General features: G+C 38.1%; 1 protein-coding gene across 2 annotated transcripts in view; it reads right to left on the minus strand.

Moving 5' to 3' along the window:
* LOC126411634 (cadherin-87A) overlaps positions 1-21,173 on the minus strand; it is a 709,414-nt gene that overhangs the window by 59,870 nt on the left and 628,371 nt on the right. For both annotated transcript variants that reach the window (XM_050081378.1, XM_050081379.1), the window contains 3 exons: positions 15,205-15,391; positions 948-1,168; positions 660-857 (listed from right to left, as the gene is read on the minus strand). In XM_050081378.1, coding sequence (XP_049937335.1) covers positions 660-857; positions 948-1,168; positions 15,205-15,391 — 606 coding nt within the window. The remainder of the gene's footprint in view (positions 1-659; positions 858-947; positions 1,169-15,204; positions 15,392-21,173) is intronic.

The raw sequence follows: 21,173 nt of genomic DNA on the forward strand, positions 1-21,173 counted from the left end.
GTCTTATGGAATACTACTGTGAGGTGGGACCTGCCAAACTAATATGTAAAGGGTTTTCATATTGCAAGTAAGAGCCTTGAGTATTGTAGTGGAAGGGAAACAAGGAACATTACGTAGAAACTTGTTTACTAGTTTTAATAAACTCGCAGTTAATGCCATGTGTATGCTACAAACCATTATTCTGGTGAAAGAAGACATTAAAGTCACAAACAGGAATATACAAATTCACAACCATGGTACAAGGCATAAAACAGACTTCCATTTGGTTAACAGAAGACTAATTTTAACAGAAAAAAAAGAGGATGTCAAAGGAGCTGCCTTTCATATTTGTCTACAAAGTGATCTTAATATTTTGACAAAAGACATTTTTGAAAAGTGATTTAAGTAGCAGATTATTCATAAATGCCTGTATACTTTGGATTTAACATGAATAATAATGTAACAAACAGTCCTATTCCAGAAATAAGTATAGTACTAAATTTCATATAAAACCAAATGTTCAATATGGAATTAGTTATTGTCCAACAATTTGATTTATTTAATTTTAAAATATTGTAAAAATAATTTCTATGTGTGCACAAAATATAATATTGTAATTTATACTTTGTTGACATTACCCATGCATATAAAAACACATGTTATGAGCAAAAAATACTTACTTCATACTTAGCTTGAACTTCTCTGTCCAAAATTATTTTAGTTCTTAGTTCACCGGTGTCAGCATTGATAGAGAACTCATTAGTTTCCTGTGTTATGTTATTTCCAACCCTGAGATGGTAGCTAATTCGGCCATTTTCTCCAGAATCTTTATCAACAGCTTTCACTGTCATGACCAAATAATTTGCGATGCCAGCATTCTGCAAACAAATATAACAGAAATGAATAGACTTAAAATCCATACCTCTCCGCTTTTTCTTCAAGAACACTTGTACAGAAATATTAATTACCTCAGGAACCTCAACTGTGGCATTGGCAAGAGCAGGCATTATAAATTCTGGTTTATTCTGATTCACAGAAAGTATTTTTATTTCCACAGTGGCATTATCCGCATGTTTTCCGAGACCATCGCCATCTCTTGCCTCTACCACTATGTGGAACTTCCTTGGTTTTCCGACAAGTGATGTTGTAGCATATAATATTCCAGATACTGGATCTAGGTGGAAAACATCTGCAACAAAGAAGAACATTAACTACATAAAATCAGATCATTGGCACTGAAAATAAGATTGTGTTATCATACTAATTATTGACAGAAAAAGTATGTGATATAGGGGGGGGGGGGGGGGGGGGGGAATAAAACTGAGTACCAAATGGAGGATTGGATGAAAATTAGGCTTGTAATAAGTCACACAGAAGCATATCAGCTATCATTCTTTCCTCATTCTGTTCATGTATGGGATGAAAAGACCATTATATCTAATCCACTGCCATGAATTCCATACTGGCTGGGATATTTTGATATAGCTAGTAACATTAGACTCAGTCGCATTGTATTCTTACATGTATTTCATCAACTGCAGTTGTAAAATACATTGTTTCCAGAAGTAATTTTTTTTCTCTTCTAGAAATCAATTGACACAATGCTTTGTAGAATTGTCATGAATACGAAAAGAGAACAACTGTTGCAAGCTATTTCTCAACAAATACGGAATATGATTAATTAGTAATTAATTACCCCTTATATATTTGCAAATGAATAAGAAATAAAAAGGCACCTGTTCTTTTAGTTAAATATTTGACACCATTCACTTATTGTTTGAATATTCTTCAAGAAAAGGCTGTATGTTTAATACAGTCTGCACAGAGAGGGACAGATCAAACTTCATGGCATCATGTTCGTGCTCTCTGTCCTTGTCTCATGCTACAGTTTCCTACCATTACCTATCCTGGTTTCTGCTAGTGCTGGTGTAATTGCCACATTGGCCCATTGTTCCTGTTTCTGACTGTCCCTAGATAAAGTTATATGCTCAGAAAACATCTGCTATTACTTCTTAAGAAAATACTTGTCATATTTACTCTACGCTACCCATTATGAAAACACCAGTTGTTAATTGTCTTCACCATATCTGCACTAGCATGAAAATCAAATGCTTGTGCACGCTACAGTCAGACATGACAGAACGGTACTACTAGCTGCAGCCTCATGTGGTACACTGCCTCTTACCACCCCACATAATGCCCCACAACTTGCCTTCTTATGTTCAAACCACTGAAGTATGTGCTCCAAACAATTTCAGTATAAGAGTTCTTCTCAAAAGACGATGATTAATGGGATCATAATGTCAAAGGTGTAATTCACCTACAGTATTTTTTCTGTTTATTTCTAAAAATAAATTATTTTAAATACTAATATAAAAGAATAAACAAAATGTTATTTTATCTCTGGTGATTTTCAATATACTGCTTTTTGAAAGGCAAAAATCTATTCCCCATGTTACAGACAACTAACATAAAATTTGGTAGAAAGAAATAAAAAATGATTCCCCAAGAAAAACAAACATGCATTTCATTAATTCAGTCATTCATGCATCATGTTCATTCTAATGGAGGAAGAAATTCTTCTTCTATTAGTGCATTATATCCCCCCCCCCCCTCCCCCATGAACCATGGACCTTGCCGTTGGTGGGGAGGCTTGCATGCCTCAGCGATACAGATGGCCATACCGTAGGTGCAACCACAATGGAGGGGTATCTGTTGAGAGGCCAGACAAACTTGTGGTTCCTGAAGAGGGGCAGCAGCCTTTTCAGTAGTTGCAGGGGCAACAGTCTGGATGATTGACTGATCTGGCCTTGTAACACTAACCAAAACAGCCTTGCTGTGCTGGTACTGCAAATAGCTGAAAGCAAGGGGAAACTACAGCCATAATTTTGACCGAGGGCATGCAGCTTTACTGTATGGTTAAATGATGATGGCATCCTCTTGGGTAAAATATTCTGGAAGTAAAATAGTCCCCCATTCGGATCTCAGGGCGGGGACTACTCAAGAGGACGTCGTTATCAGGAGAAAGAAAACTGGCGTTCTACGGATCGGAGTGTGGAATGTCAGATTCCTTAATCGGACAGGTAGGTTAGAAAATTTAAAAAGGGAAATGGATAGATTAAAGTTAGATATAGTGGGAATTAGGCAAGTTCGGTGGCAGGAGGAACAAGACTTTTGGTCAGGTGAATACAGGGTTATAAATACAAAATCAAATAGGGGTAATGCAGGAGTAAGTTTAATAATGAATAAAAAAATAGGAGTGCGGGTAAGCTACTACAAACAGCATAGTGAATGCATTATTGTGGCTAAGATAGACATGAAGCCCATGCCTACTACAGTAGTACAAGTTTATATGCCAACTAGCTCTGCAGAGGATGAAGAAATTGATGAAATGTATGATGAGATAAAATAAATTATTCGGGTAGTGAAGGGAGATGAAAATTTAATAGTCATGGGTGACTGGAATTCGAGAGAAGGAAAAGGGAGAGAAGGCAACATAGCAGGTGAATATGGATTGGGGCTAAGAAATGAAAGAGGAAGCCGCCTGGTAGAGTTCTGTACAGAGCATAACTTGATCATAGCTAACACTTGGTTCAAGAATCATGAAAGGAGGTTGTATACATGGAAGAACCCTGGAGATACTAGTAGATATCAGATAGATCATATAATGGTAAGACAGAGAATTAGGAACCAGGTTTTAAATTGTAAGACATTTCCAGGGGCAGATGTGGACTCTGACCACAATCTATTGGTTATGAACTGTAGATTAAAACGGAAGAAACTGCAAAAAGGTGGGAATTTAAGAAGATGGGATCTGGATAAACTGAAAGAAAGAACCAGAGGTTGTACAGAGTTTCAGGGAGAGCATAAGGGAGCAATTGACAGGAATGGGGGAAAGAAATACAGTAGAAGAAGAATGGGTAGCTCTGAGGGATGAAGTAGTGAAGGCAGCAGAGGATCAAGTAGGTAAAAAGACGAGGGCTAGTGGAAATCCTTGGGTAACAGAAGAAATATTGAATTTAATTGATGAAAGGAGAAAATATAAAAATGCAGTAAATGAAACAGGCGAAAAGGAATACAAACGTCTTAAAAATGAGATCGACAGGAAGTGCAAAATGGCTAATCAGGGATGGCTAGAGGACAAATGTAAGGATGTAGAGGCTTATCTCACTAGGGGCAAGATAGATATTGCCTACAGGAAAATTAAAGAGACCTTTGGAGAAAAGAAAGCCACTTGTATGAATAGGGTGATGTACTTGAGGACAATATTACAGAAATGGAAGAGGATGTAGATGAAATGGGAGATACGATACTGCGTGAAGAGTTTGACAGAGCTCTGAAAGACCTGAGTCGAAACAAGGCCCCCGGAGTAGACAACATTCCATTGGGACTACTGACGGCCTTGGGAGAGCCAGTCCTGACAAAACTCTACCATCTGGTGAGCAAGATGTATGAGACAGGCGAAATACCCTCAGACTTCAAGAAGAATATAATAATTCCAATCCCAAAGAAAGCAGGTGTTGACAGATGTGAAAATTACTGAACCGTCAGTTTAATAAGTCACAGCTGCAAAATACTAACGCGAATTCTTTACAGACGAATGGAAAAACTGGTAGAAGCCAACCTCAGGGAAGATCAGTTTGGATTCCGTAGAAATGTTGGAACACGTGACGCAATACTGACCTTAAGACTTATCTTAGAAGAAAGATTAAGAAAAGGCAAACCTACATTTCTAGCATTTGTAGACTTAGAGAAAGCTTTTGACAATGTTGACTGGAATACTCACTTTCACATTCTAAAGGTGACAGGGGTAAAATACAGGGAGTGAAAGGCTATTTACAGTTTGTACAGAAACCAGATGGCAGTTGTAAGAGTCGAGGGACATGAAAGGGAAGCAGTGGTTGGGAAGGGAGTGAGACAGGGTTGTAGCCTCTCCCCAATGTTGTTCAATCTGTATATTGAGCAAGCAGTAAAGGAAACAAAAGAAAAATTTGGTGTAGGTATTAAAATCCATGGAGAAGAAATAAAAACTTTGAGGTTGGCCGATGACATTGTAATTCTGTCAGGGAGAGCAAAGGACTTGGAAGAGCAATTGAACGGAATGGATAGTGTCTTGAAAGGAGGATATAAGATGGCAAGGAAAGCGTTTCTGAAGAAGAGAAATTTGTTAACATCGCGTATTGATTTAAGTATCAGGAAGTTGTTTCTGAAAGTATTTGTATGGAGTGTAGCAATGTACGGAAGTGAAGCATGGACGATAAATAGTTTGGACAAGAAGAGAATAGAAGCTTTTGAAATGTGGTGCTACAGAAGAATGCTGAAGATTAGATGGGTAGATCACATAACTAATGAGGAGGTATTGAATAGAATTGGGGAGAAGAGGAGCTTGTGGCACAACTTGACAAGAAGAAGGGATCGGTTGATAGAACATGTTCTGAAGCATCAGGGGATCACAAATTTAGCATTGGAGGGCAGTGTGGAGGGTAAAAATGGTAGAGGGAGACCAAGAGGTGAATACACTAAGCAGATTGGTTGCAGTAAGTACTGGGAGATGAAGAAGCTTGCTCAGGATAGAGTAGCATGGAGAGCTGCATCAAACCAGTCTCAGGACTGAAGACCACAACAACAACGACATAGTGCATTATGGCCATCACAAATGCATTCTTGCTTTATAAGGAGACACAAAATATTGGTGAAAGAAAATAAATGAATCCTCTCCTAGTTGCTTGTAGAGTTGGGAAATTATTTTTCAGTGTAATATAATGAACACCAAGAAACAGTTTCATCTCCAGGTCTTGGCCTGAGCAGATTTAGTGGCAATGTTCTGCCAAAAAGATATCATCAAAAGTGGGAAAAAACCACACTTGACATTTGTTTGTCAAGTACACACCAATGTCAGTAATGACCAGAAAAGAAAAGTGTGTCTAAAAGAAATATCTTTGTAAAGTCCAAATTGTGATATTGCTCCTTATACTATCAGTGATTGTGCAAGTAATAATTTAGCCAGCAGTGTAATAGTTGTCAGCACAGACAATAATTCACCTATTTATTTTCATTTTCCTGTTTCATAGGTATTTCTCAAAGGGTATGAGTTCAAAATTGAACATAAGCTGAAAAATGTGAATTATTTATGCTGATGAGGTTAAACATGAGTTAATGGCAGTGATAAATCTCACATGCTCAAACACACAACAAGATGGCTCTATGCAGCTGAAATTGCAGTGCTGTCATAGTGTGATGTTTATGGTCACATTCTACATTAAAATCAGCCAGGAAAGTCCTTTTCATGGGCAGTATGAATCTTAGCATAGACACACAAACAAACACAAACATACACAACACAAACAAACACAAACACAATTCAAGCTTTCGCAACAAACTGTTGTCTCATCAGGAAAGAGGGAAGGAGAGGGAAAGATGAAAGGATGTGGGTTTTAAGGGAGAGGGTAAGGAGTCATTCCAATCCCGGGAGCGGAAAGACTTACCTTAGTGGGAAAAAAGGACGGGTATACACTCGCACACACACACATATCCATCCACACATATGCAAACACAAGCAGACATATTTAAAGACAAAGGGTTTGGGCAGAGATGTCAGTCGAGGCGGAAGTGCAGAGGCAAAGATGATGTTGAATGACAGGTGAGGTGTGAGTGGCGGCAACTTGAAATTAGCGGAGATTGAGGCGTGGTGGGTAATGGGAAGAGAGGATATATTGAAGAGCAAGTTCCCATCTCCGGAGTTCGGATAGGTTGTTGTTAGTGGGAAGTATCCAGATAACCCAGACGGTGTAACACTGTGCCAAGATGTGCTGGCCGTGCACCAAGGCATGTTTAGCCACAGGGTGATTCTCATTACCAACAAACACTGTCTGCCTGTGTCCATTCATGCGAATGGACAGTTTGTTGTTGGTCATTCCCACATAGAATGCATCACAGTGTAGGCAGGTCAGTTGGTAAATCACGTGGGTGCTTTCACATGTGGCTCTGCCTTTGATCGTGTACACCTTCCGGGTTACAGGACTGGAGTAGGTGGTGGTAGGAGGGTGCATGGGACAGGTTTTACACCGGGGGCGGTTACAAGGATAGGAGCCAGAGGGTAGGGAAGGTGGTTTGGGGATTTCATAGGGATGAACTAACAGGTTACGAAGGTTAGGTGGATGGCGGAAAGACACTCTTGGTGGAGTGGGGAGGATTTCATGAAGGATGGATCTCATTTCAGGGCAGGATTTGAGGAAGTCGTATACCTGCTGGAGAGCCACATTCAGAGTCTGGTCCAGTCCCGGAAAGTATCCTGTCACAAGTGGGGCGCTTTTGTGGTTCTTCTGTGGGGGATTCTGGGTTTGAGGGGATGAGGAAGTGGCTCTGGTTATTTGCTTCTGTACCAGGTCGGAAGGGTAGTTGCGGGATGCGAAAGCTGTTGTCAGGTTGTTGGTGTAATGGTTCAGGGATTCCGGACTGGAGCAGATTCGTTTGCCACGAAGACCTAGGCTGTAGGAAAGGGACCGTTTGATGTGGAATGGGTGGCAGCTGTCATAATGGAGGTACTGTTGCTTGTTGGTGGGTTTGATGTGGACAGACGTGTGAAGCTGGCCATTGGACAGGTGGAGGTCAACGTCAAGGAAAGTGGCATGGGATTTGGAGTAGGACCAGGTGAATCTGATGGAACCAAAGGAGTTGAGGTTGGATAGGAAATTCTGGAGTTCTTCTTCACTGTGAGTCCAGATCATGAAGATGTCATCAATAAATCTGTACCAAACTTTGGGTTGGCAGGCCTGGGTAACGAAGAAGGCTTCCTCTAAGCGACCCATGAATAGGTTGGCATACGAGGGGGCCATCCTGGTACCCATGGCTGTTCCCTTTAATTGTTGGTATGTCTGGCCTTCAAAAGTGGAGAAGTTGTGGGTCAGGATGAAGCTGGCTAAGGTGATGAGGAAAGAGGTTTTAGGTAGGGTGGCAGGTGATCGTCGTGAAAGGAAATGCTCCATCGCAGCGAGGCCCTGGACGTGCGGAATATTTGTGTATAAGGAAGTGGCATCAATGGTTACAAGGATGGTTTCCGGGGGTAACAGATTGGGTAAGGATTCCAGGCGTTCGAGAAAGTGGTTGGTGTCTTTGATGAAGGATGGGAGACTGCATGTAATGGATTGAAGGTGTTGATCTACGTAGGCAGAGATACGTTCTGTGGGGGCTTGGTAACCAGCTACAATGAGGTGGCCGGGATGATTGGGTTTGTGGATTTTAGGAAGAAGGTAGAAGGTTGGGGTGCGGGGTGTCGGTGGGATCAGGAGGTTGATGGAGTCAGGTGAAAGGTTTTGCAGGGGGCCTAAGGTTCTGAGGATTCCTTGAAGCTCCGCCTGGACATCGGGAATGGGGTTACCTTGGCAAACTTTGTATGCGGTGTTGTCTGAAAGCTGACGCAGTCCCTCAGTCACATACTCCCGACGATCAAGTACCACGGTCGTGGAACCCTTGTCCGCCGGAAGAATGACGATGGTTCGGTCAGCCATCAGATCACGGATAGCCTGGGCTTCAGCAATTGTGATGTTGGGAGTAGGATTAAGGTTTTTTAAGAAGGATTGAGATGCAAGGCTGGAAGTCAGAAATTCCTGGAAGGTTTGGAGAGGGTGATTTTGAGGAAGAGGAGGTGGGTCCCGCTGCGACGGAGGACGGAACTGTTCCAGGCAGGGTTCAATTTGGATGGTGTCTTGGGGAGTTGGATCATTAGGAGTAGGATTAGGATCATTTTTCTTCGTTGCAAAGTGATATTTCCAGCAGAGAGTACGAGTGTAGGACAGTAAATCTTTGACGAGGGCTGTTTGGTTGAATCTGGGAGAGGGGCTGAAGGTGAGGCCTTTGGATAGGACAGAGGTTTTGGATTGGGAGAGAGGTTTGGAGGAAAGGTTAACTACTGAATTAGGGTGTTGTGGTTCCAGATTGTGTTGATTGGAATTTTGAGGTTTTGGAGGGAGTGGAGCTGGAAGTGGGAGATTGAGTAGATGGGAGAGACTGGGTTTGTGTGCAATGAGAGGAGGTTGAGGTTTGCTGGAAAGGTTGTGAAGGGTGAGTGAGTTGCCTTTCCGGAGGTGGGAAACCAGGAGATTGGATAGTTTTTTGAGGTGGAGGGTGGCATGCTCTTCTAATTTACGGTTGGCCTGTAGGAGGATGCTCTGAACAGCCGATGTGGATGTGGGAGAGGAAAGATTAAGGACTTTTATTAAGGATAGGAGTTGACGGGTGTGTTCATTGACTGAGTTGATGTGTAGGTGAAGGATTAGGTGGGTGAGGGCAATGGATTGTTCAGTTTGGAACTGGTATAGGGACTGATGGAAAGAAGGGTTGCAGCCAGAGATGGGAACTTTAAGTGTGAGGCCTTTGGGGGTAATGCCAAATGTCAGACAAGCCTGAGAAAATAGAATATGGGAGTGTAATCTGGCTAGGGCGAAGGCATGTTTGCGGAGGGAATGTTAATGAAACTTAATGGGGTCGTTGTGAGGGTGACATGGTATTAGAAGGTGGAAAGCGTAACATGAGGCTGAAATGAAAATGAAAATAAAAATATATGGGGAGGGATAAAGGTGGACTGGAAAGTAACTGGAGATCTGGTGAGAAAAAAGACGAAAAGGTGTTGGTTACAGCTGGGCTATGTTGGACTTGGGTTGGTAGACAACGATGTGCACAAAGGTTAGGTGGTTCTGTTGCCTCCAAAACACGTTAGAGGACGGAGAAATTCGGGAAAATTTCGAAAAAAACTGCGTGTAATATATTAAAAGGAGTGGTTTTGTGGAGGCAGATTATGAAAATGAGGCTAACAATTGTCTGACGAAGAAATAATGACGTTAAAACCTGTGGGAATCGGCTAAAAATTGTCAGTGATGTGGGAAAAACGGAAATGGAAATAAAGCGAAAGTTATTAGAACTAGCCAAAATGGTTGTTTAAAAGGTGAAAGGAACTGTTTGTGAACTAGAAATGGTGGATTTTATAGCGGCGGTAGTGTTGAAAGCGGCAAAAAAATTTTTTTGGTTATGGGTTGGAAGTGGGTTACGTATTATTGAGTATATATAGGCGGGATAAAATTGTTCAGCAGATTACGGTAAAAAGGAGAAGGTGAATACAAAGTGAAACTACTGGCAAAAACAGAAAGAGAAAATAAGACGACAGAAAAGATTTCGAGATGCAACAGTGACAATAACAAACGTAATTGTTGGGTTCAAATTAATGATACCAATATAATAGAGGGAAACATTCCACGCGGGTAAAATATATTTAAAAACAAAGATGATGTGACATACAATACGAAAGCGCTGGCAGGTCGATAGAAACACAAACAGACACATACATACACACAAAATTCAAGCTTTCGCAACAAACTGTTGCCTCATCAGGAAAGAGGGAAGGAGAGGGAAAGACGAAAGGAAGTGGGCTTTAAGGGAGAGGGTAAGGAGCCACTCCAATCCCGGGAGCGGAAAGACTTACATTAGGGGGAAAAAAGGACGGGTATACACTCGCAAACACACACATATCCATCCACACATATGCAAACACAAGCAGACATATTTAAAGACAAAGAGTTTGGGCAGAGATGTCAGTCGAGGCGGAAGTGCAGAGGCAAAGATGATGTTGAATGACAGGTGAGGTGTGAGTGGCGGCAACTTGAAATTAGCGGAGATTGAGGCCTGGTGGGTAACGGGAAGAGAGAATATATTGAAGAGCAAGTTCCCATCTCCGGACTTCAGATAGGTTGGTGTTAGTGGGAAGTATCCAGATAACCCGGACGGTGTAACACTGTGCCAAGATGTGCTGGCTGTGCACCAGGGCATGTTTAGCCACAGGGTGATCCTCATTACCAACAAACACTGTCTGCCTGTGTCCATTCATGTGATGTACAAATGTTAATTTAACCACCAGAGTGGTAATTACGTTACACTTTAAAATGCAGTCCTCTTATAGGTAGAACTATGTTGGTCAGTGAACTTGGAAACCCCTCCAAGACAGGTCATTTGTTACCCAGTGCACAAGACATCTGTTGGGTAGGAACCAGGAAAGGTAATGACATAGCAAAGCAGAAGCAGAAATGCTTAACTCCATTTTCAAATGTTTCTTTACTAGGGAAAATCTGGGAGTATTGCTGAGATGTAATTCTTGTTTCACTGAAAATATGAGTGAAATATATTTTAGTGTCAGTGGCACTGAGAAAGAGCTGAAATCGTTAAAACTGAACAAAGCTCCAGTGCTCAATGGAATCCCTATCAGATTACATACTACAATTGTGGCTGAGTTAACCCCTCTTTAATTATAATGTACCACATCTTCCTCAAGCAAAAAACACATCTTAGGGACTTTAGGTACATGGTCATGTAGAAAAGCCTAATTAGCCAGAGAGATAGGAGGGTTGTATGTGGTGACCATGATAGGTATAACCCTCCTACCTCTCTGGCTAATTAGGCTTTTCTATATGACCATGTACCTAAAGTCCCTAACAGGTGGGGAAAAGGCACCTACTCTGAAGAATAATGCAAAACTGAGAGAAGTACATGAAGTTATAACCGAATCGTCACTGCTCAGTATTTTAGCAATGATGATTAGAAACAAAGTTCAGTTAACTTTATATATTTTTAACTGTGTAAACTAGTTTTTTAATTAACTGTATTTAGTGGAAAATTTGGAAGAAAGGTTTTCAAAGTATGTTATTAATTAAATATTCAGCGGTCGCCAGTTCCTCACTGGAACAAGAATAATTAAACTGGGAACGAGAATAATCAAACTGAAACTGAACTTTATACTCATAAGCAATCTTACGTAAGATTAGTTCTTGGAAACATCATGTAGGAACAGTACCTAACACACACTGTCAAGTACTTCACACTACATATGTCACAGTAGTCCAATAATAATCAAATAGCAAACAAAGATCAATTAAAGTAAGATTGTTTACTGCCTGTAAACAGAAACTATTTGTTACATTATTCATTGTAATTCTGACTGTTGTAATTGTAGCAAGCAGAGATTTTGTTTAAATTTAACAGTTACTTTGATATTTCTTTGTAATAAAAGTTAAAAATTATGCCACAACCTATAAATTAGAATTGTGCTTTGACAATGAAATTCAGTGTCCAAGTTACATAAAGTTTTACTGCCAATTTTTTATTATGAAAGTCACTCTATTTTTAGCAAATGAATTAATACTGGCTTTTGCATCATTCTATTTCTGACATTATTCACACTACAACCAAAGATTTCATTATTATGTTATTGTCAAAAGTTGGAAAAATTATGTTTTGATAATCTAATAAATTAATGTTCACTTCATTTTCAGTTCATTTTCGGATTATCTCGGTTCATACAAAGAGATAGGATGGATACTACTTATATAATGACTTAGGAGGTGTAGGCCCTCAGTTAAGGGAAAGTTTAGGGGCAGCATACCAGGCCACCAGTATCTTCAAGCCAAATGCAGGGCTAAGTCATGTGATAAGAGGATCTAGGGTCTTTATGTAAGGACTTTACAAAAGAGGACAATGTAGTGATAGTGGGTGGGGCATATGACACAGGTGGTGACCTGGACAAGATAGCTTCCCTGACTCATAGCACCAACATACAATTTGTCGAGCTGTTCCGGCATCATAATCGACTACACGTTGATGGAGCTGTGAGGCGAATCAATATGGGGTTAAGGATGGCTCTGAGGACAGCCAACTTTGCTCACGTTTCTCTGGAGCTCGTCGGGACTATCAACAGATGGGGTTTTGCTATGCATGGCCTAGATGAGCCTGGTGGGCAATTATCATTTTATGCCCACACCTAATACTGAGTCTTGCCCAAACATTCTCACATGCAGCTTCAGTTTCTGTCTCAGTGAATTTGAGTTTCTTGTCTACTGCAGCAACTACACCAGCTCCGTTTTCCATTTGCCTATGCTTTTGATATACACTTAAATTTTCCCCAAGAATCTCACTGCTATCAGTTATAGGCTTCAACCAGCTTTTGTACCTAGTATTATGTGAGCTTCACTGCTTTTCAGGAGTGCTTCAAACTCTGGCACTTTGTTACAAATGCTTTGGCAGTTAACCATTAGGATTTTAATACTGTCGGTTGTGGGAGGTATTCCTTTTGATCTTACATGGATACTTCTGGGTTTCCTACAGCTATCCCGTTATCTGGATTGGATGGAGAGTCAGCTTCAAAGTCTTTGGTTCAGTCCTTCCAGTTGACTCAGAACCAAAGGGCCATAATAAATTCTGGTAACAATGCTGAAAATTGTGAGCTTCATTGATACTCCATGCACAAGGGTGGTCTTTTCAACCTTCTCTGCCAGTCACTGGAATGATCCAAGTATGACCTCGAAGCCCAGACGAAAGGCATCATTTCTTCCTACATGCACCACAATCTGCAGTTGGTTGCACCCTGTTCCCTCAATGGTTGCTGGAATAGCCTCTTCAACATGTTGACTGAAGCCCTCTGGCACACACTGAGTCTATCTGGTGTCCTTTCCTGCTCCTCACTACTGTTTCCCTAAGGGGTATTATCACTTGCAGTACAATAGAACTGCTGACAATTAATAGATCCCTACCCTTTTTTGTTTGCCTCCTCTTGACACTGGACAAAACAGGTGAAGTGAGTGCCACAAACTAACTTTCAGCTTCAGTGAAAGATTGCATCTCAAAGTTTTTAGATAAAGGGGTCAGTACAACAACCTAAGTCATCTCTGGTCTCCGTCCACCCTGTACTGGATACCTAGATATACCACAGACATGCCACTCCACAGGAGCAGACAGTACTTGGTGTACCTTTGGTACGAGTACCACAGGTACATGACTCTCGGGAGCTCTTCCAACAAAACAACTTGCAGCAGCTGCCAATCATTTGACAGTAGTCAGGGCAATTTCTGGCTGCTGCCAAATCTCAACCAACTCATTCCATTTTCGAGAACAGCATTCAGTGTGCAGCTCCATTTTAGCTGGTGTGGTGTATTACAGGACAGTGAACAAATAACTTTAAATTAAGCCCACTGATTATCTTTCAATTTCTTGAGCTAGAAGCTGCTAATTTCCAATAACAACTGAAGCAAATACACAAAATGATATTTCTATTAAGGCAACAGAAAAGCCCTTGGTAAAAATTACTAATTTCATAAAACATTTTGAGGTTAATTATAGTTATTAGCAAACTCAAAAATAGAGTGAATTTACAATAAATATATTTAGTATGTACTTCTCTTTAAGGGAAAACTAGATGCAATACAATATGGTAGTTGGAATGTTTGCTTGAGTAAATAAATCACAAATTCCGATTTACTAAATATTAGATTATGCACAGGACAATGATAGCTTCAGAAAATTCTCAAAATTGCACATTTATTTGTGTTGATGTCCAATGAAATTCGAGGGGAACCCATTCTTTGGAAGTAAGTGTTAACCACAAATGCTGGTTCGCTATCAAATAAGTTATGTATTCCAAACACTTTTACCAGTAACTTTTGAAAATATAGTTTTGTAAGCATCAAAAAATTCTCATAAATGACTATTTCTCCCGTAATTGTGCCATGAAATTAGAGAATGTTGTTTTCAATGAAGGTAGGCCTACTGTTCTCAAAAATTGTAAAAGAACACAAATAAGTTTAAGTCTATGAGTGACAATAACAGTTTGAGTTTACTGCAGCACTTGTGAATGTTTGAAATTTCACAATATATCACAATACAAACAGATATGGATACAATCAATTAAAGACTATGTGTAAGCAATGCAAACAGGTTACTATGAGACTCTAGAATTTAAAATTGGCACACAGATCTTGTACGAGCGGTCTCACACAAAGGAAAATTCTGAAGTCGTCTTTTATATATAAATAAATCTGTGAATTGCACAGATTTTTCACTTAGCTGTTTCTGAGTCAACTAGGTAACTATTAGCATGAAAACTATAAAAGCAGCTTCTCTCTATAAATATGTAATGTGATATGAATATACTGTTTTTATTCTGTCTTGGGTTTTTCAATGTATAACTTGACTTTCCTACCAAATCACCAAACAATTTTTGTTAACTTACATAAACAGAAGAATTGTCACATTTCACTGAGCTGACAATGCCTGTAGTCTCTCGGCTGGGTCTGTCCTTGAAACTGATGTTCCTTTAAATTAATGTTAACTAGCACAGGATGCTATGATTCCATATGTTTGCCACAATTTCTGTCCAGTACTTGTCTCAAGTGAACAGTTACTTTTACTTACCACCCTCATTTCCAGAAATTATTTTGTATCGAACTGCTCCATTAACTCCCTCATCAGGGTCCTCTGCATGGCACTTCACAATTGGTGGTGGTGGCTGGAGTGGTAGGTTATCCACTATCAGTGCTGGGTAATTTCTCTGACTGAATACTGGTGGATTATCATTTTCATCAAGTAGTTTAATGTAGACCTGAAATTAATTATTAGCAAAAACAAGATTTTTACCAAGTTTTTTTTATGTGCACCCCAAACTGATTAAAGACAATGGTAAAAAACCAAACATGTTACATGTAAAATAAACATATAAAAAATATAGCAAAGGAGAACTCAAGTGAAATATCTATCTCTTGTTATAATTTTAACAACAATACAAAGTTAAATTGTATTATAAGATTAACACCAGTATTCTCGCATGTTGAAGTATAAGATGCTGGATCAACTAGTGTGTGGACTTGACTTTAACATGTAGAAACTTTGTGATGTTGTATTGTTGCTTTACTTCAGGCAAGCAAAGAAGACTTGGCAAATTATAACACCCTGTTTAATTTACATATTGTTCCTAATTCAGAATGAGATTGATGTCATTTGACTACTGACTTAGAGGTGGAATAAAATTAGAGTCACTCAGGGTTCACATAAAAGAGCCTGTATATAAAAATTGTTTCAGCTTGCACAATGCAGTAACTTTCCCATTAGTTCCAAATATTCAAATCTCCATATTTTGAACACCAACAAATAATCAGAATTATCAACAGGTGCAACATCAATAGTGTATTTACCATCTCTGGGATACCATATGTTCGGTTGCATAGGAAAATGTTTCCCGGTGAGAAATAAACAGCGAGGCTGACAAATAGTATTATTTTTCAGATTTAGGGAGACATTTGCAGGAAAACTTGAATTATGTGATGGAAGTAATCACACTGGCCTGCAGAAGTCTTCAAAAATTGTATGTAATCAGATTATGCTCACAAATAATTATTTAATTTGATTTTCCCATAATTATATGAAACCAGTCTCACAACTTTACAAATATGCACTCAATTCAGTTTTAAAGCTAGACAATCCTAATTCTTACAAAATTGAATCTTTTTAGTATTACCAGAATTAACAGTAAAAAATTCATTATCTAACTTCTAATATGGTTTTCTGAAGACCGTGAGATGTACAAAGGCTGGAATTTAACTGAATGAGGTTTGTGTTAGTTGTCAACTATAACTGGCAGCTGCACGATGTAGCATAGGTTCTATAGACCAAATGCGGATTACAGTGATTCCATTAATGTTGTTCTGAGGTTCTAAGAAATGTTATGAAATTTTGGTTGTCCTTAAACTCCTCCAGAACACAATTGTCATTTGAGGCATAGGATCAATCCATTTCAAATCACTCAAAATAAATAAAATTTTTTGCCTGTCATTTTTTATCTTCCTGATTTTTTTATCATTGGTTTCCTGAAGGTAGATGGTCACAAAACACTGTTTGAAAATTTTTTAAAAGCCATAGTTTTTTTCTGGCAGCTATTTTTAAAATGGCTGTTGCACAAATCTTCATAGAAAAACGGGGTTTGAGGAAAGTTTAATTGCCAAGTTATTTTAAAAGATATCAGAATAATTAAAAAGCCAGTGTGTTCAGCATGAAATGAAGTTCAGGCATACATTTTTTTAAAAAAAATTTTATCATACAAGAGTGTCAGCCAAACTCTTTCTGTAGACTCAGAAAACATAAATCAATCATTAATTTTTAAAGCTATAAATTTTTATGAAGGAAGAGAGACTCACAATAATATGTTATTTCTGTGTTGAGAGCTTACATAAGTACCTGGGGTATAAGTTTTAGTCCTGAGATGCACTCCTGTTTTTTCTAGAGCTTTTCAGAAATGGCTGAAAACCTTTCAGTGTCAATTTCCACAGGTCAATATCTAAAACGTAGCCTCTTGCCAAGATCATGGTCAAAGAAAAAGGTAACTGAGAAATTTGGTTCATATGAATACATGGTGAAGTTAACTAGGCAGCCAGTAAAGGATCAAGGTATCTTACCACATTTTTCAAAAAGGGAAGGTGTCAAAAAATACATGAAGTTGTTATTAATTGTGTTAAAGATTTTTGTGAGGATGATGAAAATAGTCATTTATGACCTGGTAAAAAGGTGCGTGTTTCAACTGTTTTTAACAGTTAGTTTGCAGAAGCAGGAAAGGTTAATTCTTCTCTCACTGAATGAGCTAGATAGACTCTACAAACAGAAATACCCAGGGCACAACACTGTCCAATCTGTGTTTAGTGTTCTAGGATCAAACTGGCGTCTTCTTCCAGATTCATCAGGAACTCACAGTGTATGTGTCTGCAAGCATAATCAAAAGACAAAGCTTATGATAGGAGGAGGAAAGCTTAATGCAAACTTTAAAGACATGATGGCTTCCAGAGTACGTGACATTAATACTGAAAAATGTATGGTTGACCTTTGTGCAGAATGTCCTGGACTAGATACTCTGCTTGATGCCTTAAAAAAGGAACAGGACATCTTGCCTGATGAAATAATTTTAAAACAATGGGTACAAACCAATAGAGCTCATTACAGAGGTAATACCCAGTGCTGTATTTTTATATTCAGTTGTTGATAACCTGGTACTTTTCAATTCCCATAACTTTATCTCAAAAGCTCAAGCCCATTATTTCAAGAAAATGAAAGAAAACCTGAAAGAAACCTACTGTTTGGTGATCGGTGATTTTGCAGAAAACTATACCTTTAACATTACAGGATGAACTGGACTAATACACAAGCGACACTGCATCCATTTGGCATCTACTTTAAAAGAGAAAACAAAATATGTTGCAAATCTATATGTGTAATAGTGGACACTTCGTACACCATACCATGACAGTGTACACATTTCAGCAGCACCTCATTAGGGAAATTATGGATATCATATGTAATGTTGAAATGGATGTAATGTCAAAATGGTCATTAAATATAGCAATGGTGCAAGCAGCCAGTACAAAAAATATGAGAAACTTCACTCATGTTTGACAACACAAAAATGATTTTGGTTTACTAGTAGTGTGCTTCATCACATGGAGAGAATTCTTCTAATGGGATAGGTGGAACAACAAAACAAGACATTACAAAAACTTCCCTTCAAAGACTTTACACAGAATGGATCCTGACTCCAAAAATATGCTCAAATATTGTCAACAGCATATTACTCAAGATAAATATATATTTGTTTCTTTACCTGAAATTGAACAAATCAAAACAAAACTGACTGAGAGATTTGAATGTTGTTTACCAGTTAAAGGAAAAAGAAGCTATCACAGATATTTCCCCATTAGTGGTAATCAAATAAGGTGTATTGTTATTTCCAAAGGCACAAACTTTGATAATTATCAAAATTCAATACTTTCTACAAACATATCATCTTTGACAAATAATGCCTTTGTCGTTTGTATGGAGAAGTGGTGGCTTGGAATAATTGAAGACAAAAGTGAAGGTAACAGTGATGTTTTGGTGCATTTCTTTCACCCTTCTGGATAAAAATCTTTCTTTCAACTTTCCAAAAAATATACTGCTTTGATGCCTGCAAAGAAAATAGTACAAAAAGTGACTCCACTGGAACTCATAATAGTATCTAGTAGAACACACAATATAACTGATAAACTATGCAATAAAATATCATGTTTGTATAATTCTCTAATGAAAATTCCACCTGGCAAGTAGTTACAACTAAAGCTTCAATCTAAACATATAGAGAAACATTATTGTGTGTATACTGTATGCAAGTGTAGTACAACAAATGTATTGGTAAGTTAAGTTTAAGAATTAGAACTCCTACCTATTGTTATCAATGCCTGTTGTTATTTGAAACTAGGAATATTTGATCATTTATTGTATGCAATGATTAAAACATCATTCAACCAATTTCAAGCCTTTGTTTGCTAATTTGGCTTTGAATAAGTGTGTAGAAAGGTTGCGTTTTTACTGAAATTCACTGTCCTATTAGTCTCAATGTAGGTGAGTCTCAGTCAATTTTTTTATGAGATATTCCTATGAGTATATAGAACATTCTATAAAATTTTCACTTTTTTTATGCAGCCTCTTTTTAGATATAGACCTGTGAAAAGTGACATTGAAAGGTTTTCGATCATATCTGAAAAGTGCATCTCAGGACTAAAACTTATACTTCAGGTGCTTATGTTAGTACTCAACACAGAAATAACATATTATTAGTGAGTCTCGCTTCCTTCATAAAAATTTATGGCTTTAAAAAGTAACTATTGATAAATGTTTTCTGAGTCTTTACAGAGAGAGTTTGACTGACAGTTTTTTTTTTTTTTTTTTTTTTAAAGTATGCCTGAACTTAATTTCATGCTGAACACACTGGCTTTTTAATTATTCCGATATCTTTTAAAATAACTTGGCAATTAAACTTTCCTCAAACCATGTTTTCCATTAAAATTTGTCCAACCACCATTTTAAAAATGGGTGCCAGAAAAAAACTATGACTTATAAAAGTTTTTCAAACAGTGCTTTGTGGATGTCTGCCTACAATAAAAAAATAAGGAAAATCAAAAATGTTGAGCAACATTTCCTGGGTGATTTTAAATGTATTGACCTGATAGCAAGTTGGATAGCTCAATTTGCCACAGTTCACACCTTAAATAAATAATTTTTTTGCGATTTATTTCGATATAAATATGCCACCATTTACTTTTTTGGATTTTTGACATGGTTTATTGTACTATTAATTAGTTTTTGATCTACTGCAGGCTCATCATCAGATGGGGGAGTTAGAGGATCATTATATCATGGACCAAGTATAGCTAGACACTGTTGAGATGGTGCTGGTAAAAATGATGGAAATTTAGTTGTCAGTAACGAAATGTTTATGGAATGGTAAAGTTATGTTTTGGGTACTTATAGTGCACTACATAATGATATTCATAGCAAATCTGTTCCCAAATGTACAGTCTCAGGCAATACACACAAATAAACACAGTGCTTATCTGCACTCAGTTTGACACTATTCACAAAGGGTAATCACAGGATGTAATTACAAAGAACATGAATATGATAGACATCACACTTTGCTGCATTGTGATCTTTGGTCTGAGATGAATTGTATTACAGAAAAAATATTTACAAGTACAGGTAATAAATTTAACTGAATTGTGCTAGCTGCAGCAGAGTTCTTATATTGGCAGTGTATGTGTAATGTGGATTATACAAAAGATAAATACAGTGATAGCTTGCTATGTACTTAAAGAGTGTCTGAGTTAGAGAATGTCATAGTTGTTCTGCATCCAAGAGAATATAGTTTATGCAGGACAATGAGTATGTCTCACTATTCTCTTTTTTGGCGTTTTGATGTCAGGATATCTTACATATTATGGAAGAAATGGTTCTACATTGATTTAGCTTGTATGTTAAGGATTTTTTATGCAATTCTGACTTGTGAGTGTAAATCTGTAAGTGTTCAAGGAGATCCCTCTGCAACCCTTTGTCAGCAACAAACAGCAAAGAAGATTGTCACTGATATTACTAAAAGAGTGTTCACGAGGAGCAATATGTGATGCAAGGCTGGAGTTATTTATATTTTTTAGTCATAAGGAGCAATATGTGATGAAAAGATGGAGTTATTTATATTTTTTAGTTTTACTGAATCCATACATTCTTGTAGAAATTTGTAGTTTCTCCCTATTTGTCCCATATAGAAGCAATTACAGGAACATGTGCCAGACTTTTGATGCCAATCTTCAGCAGAGTAATTACTGTGAACATTTTATTTTGTAGTTTCTTTTTTGTTAGGAAGGTCATTTTTATGTTATATGGTTGGAAAAGATTTGCAAAGTTATAAGATACTTTGGCAAAGAACAGAAGACTGGTTAATTTTAGGATTTCTTTTTTAGCTTGTAATAGTGATGGTGGTTGCTTAAATTTCCTTTGGAGTTTTTCAACTAGGGTGTTTATACCCAAATAAA

The sequence above is a fragment of the Schistocerca serialis genome, chromosome 1, assembly GCF_023864345.2.
Source record: "Schistocerca serialis cubense isolate TAMUIC-IGC-003099 chromosome 1, iqSchSeri2.2, whole genome shotgun sequence".
Lineage (NCBI taxonomy): Eukaryota > Metazoa > Arthropoda > Insecta > Orthoptera > Acrididae > Schistocerca > Schistocerca serialis.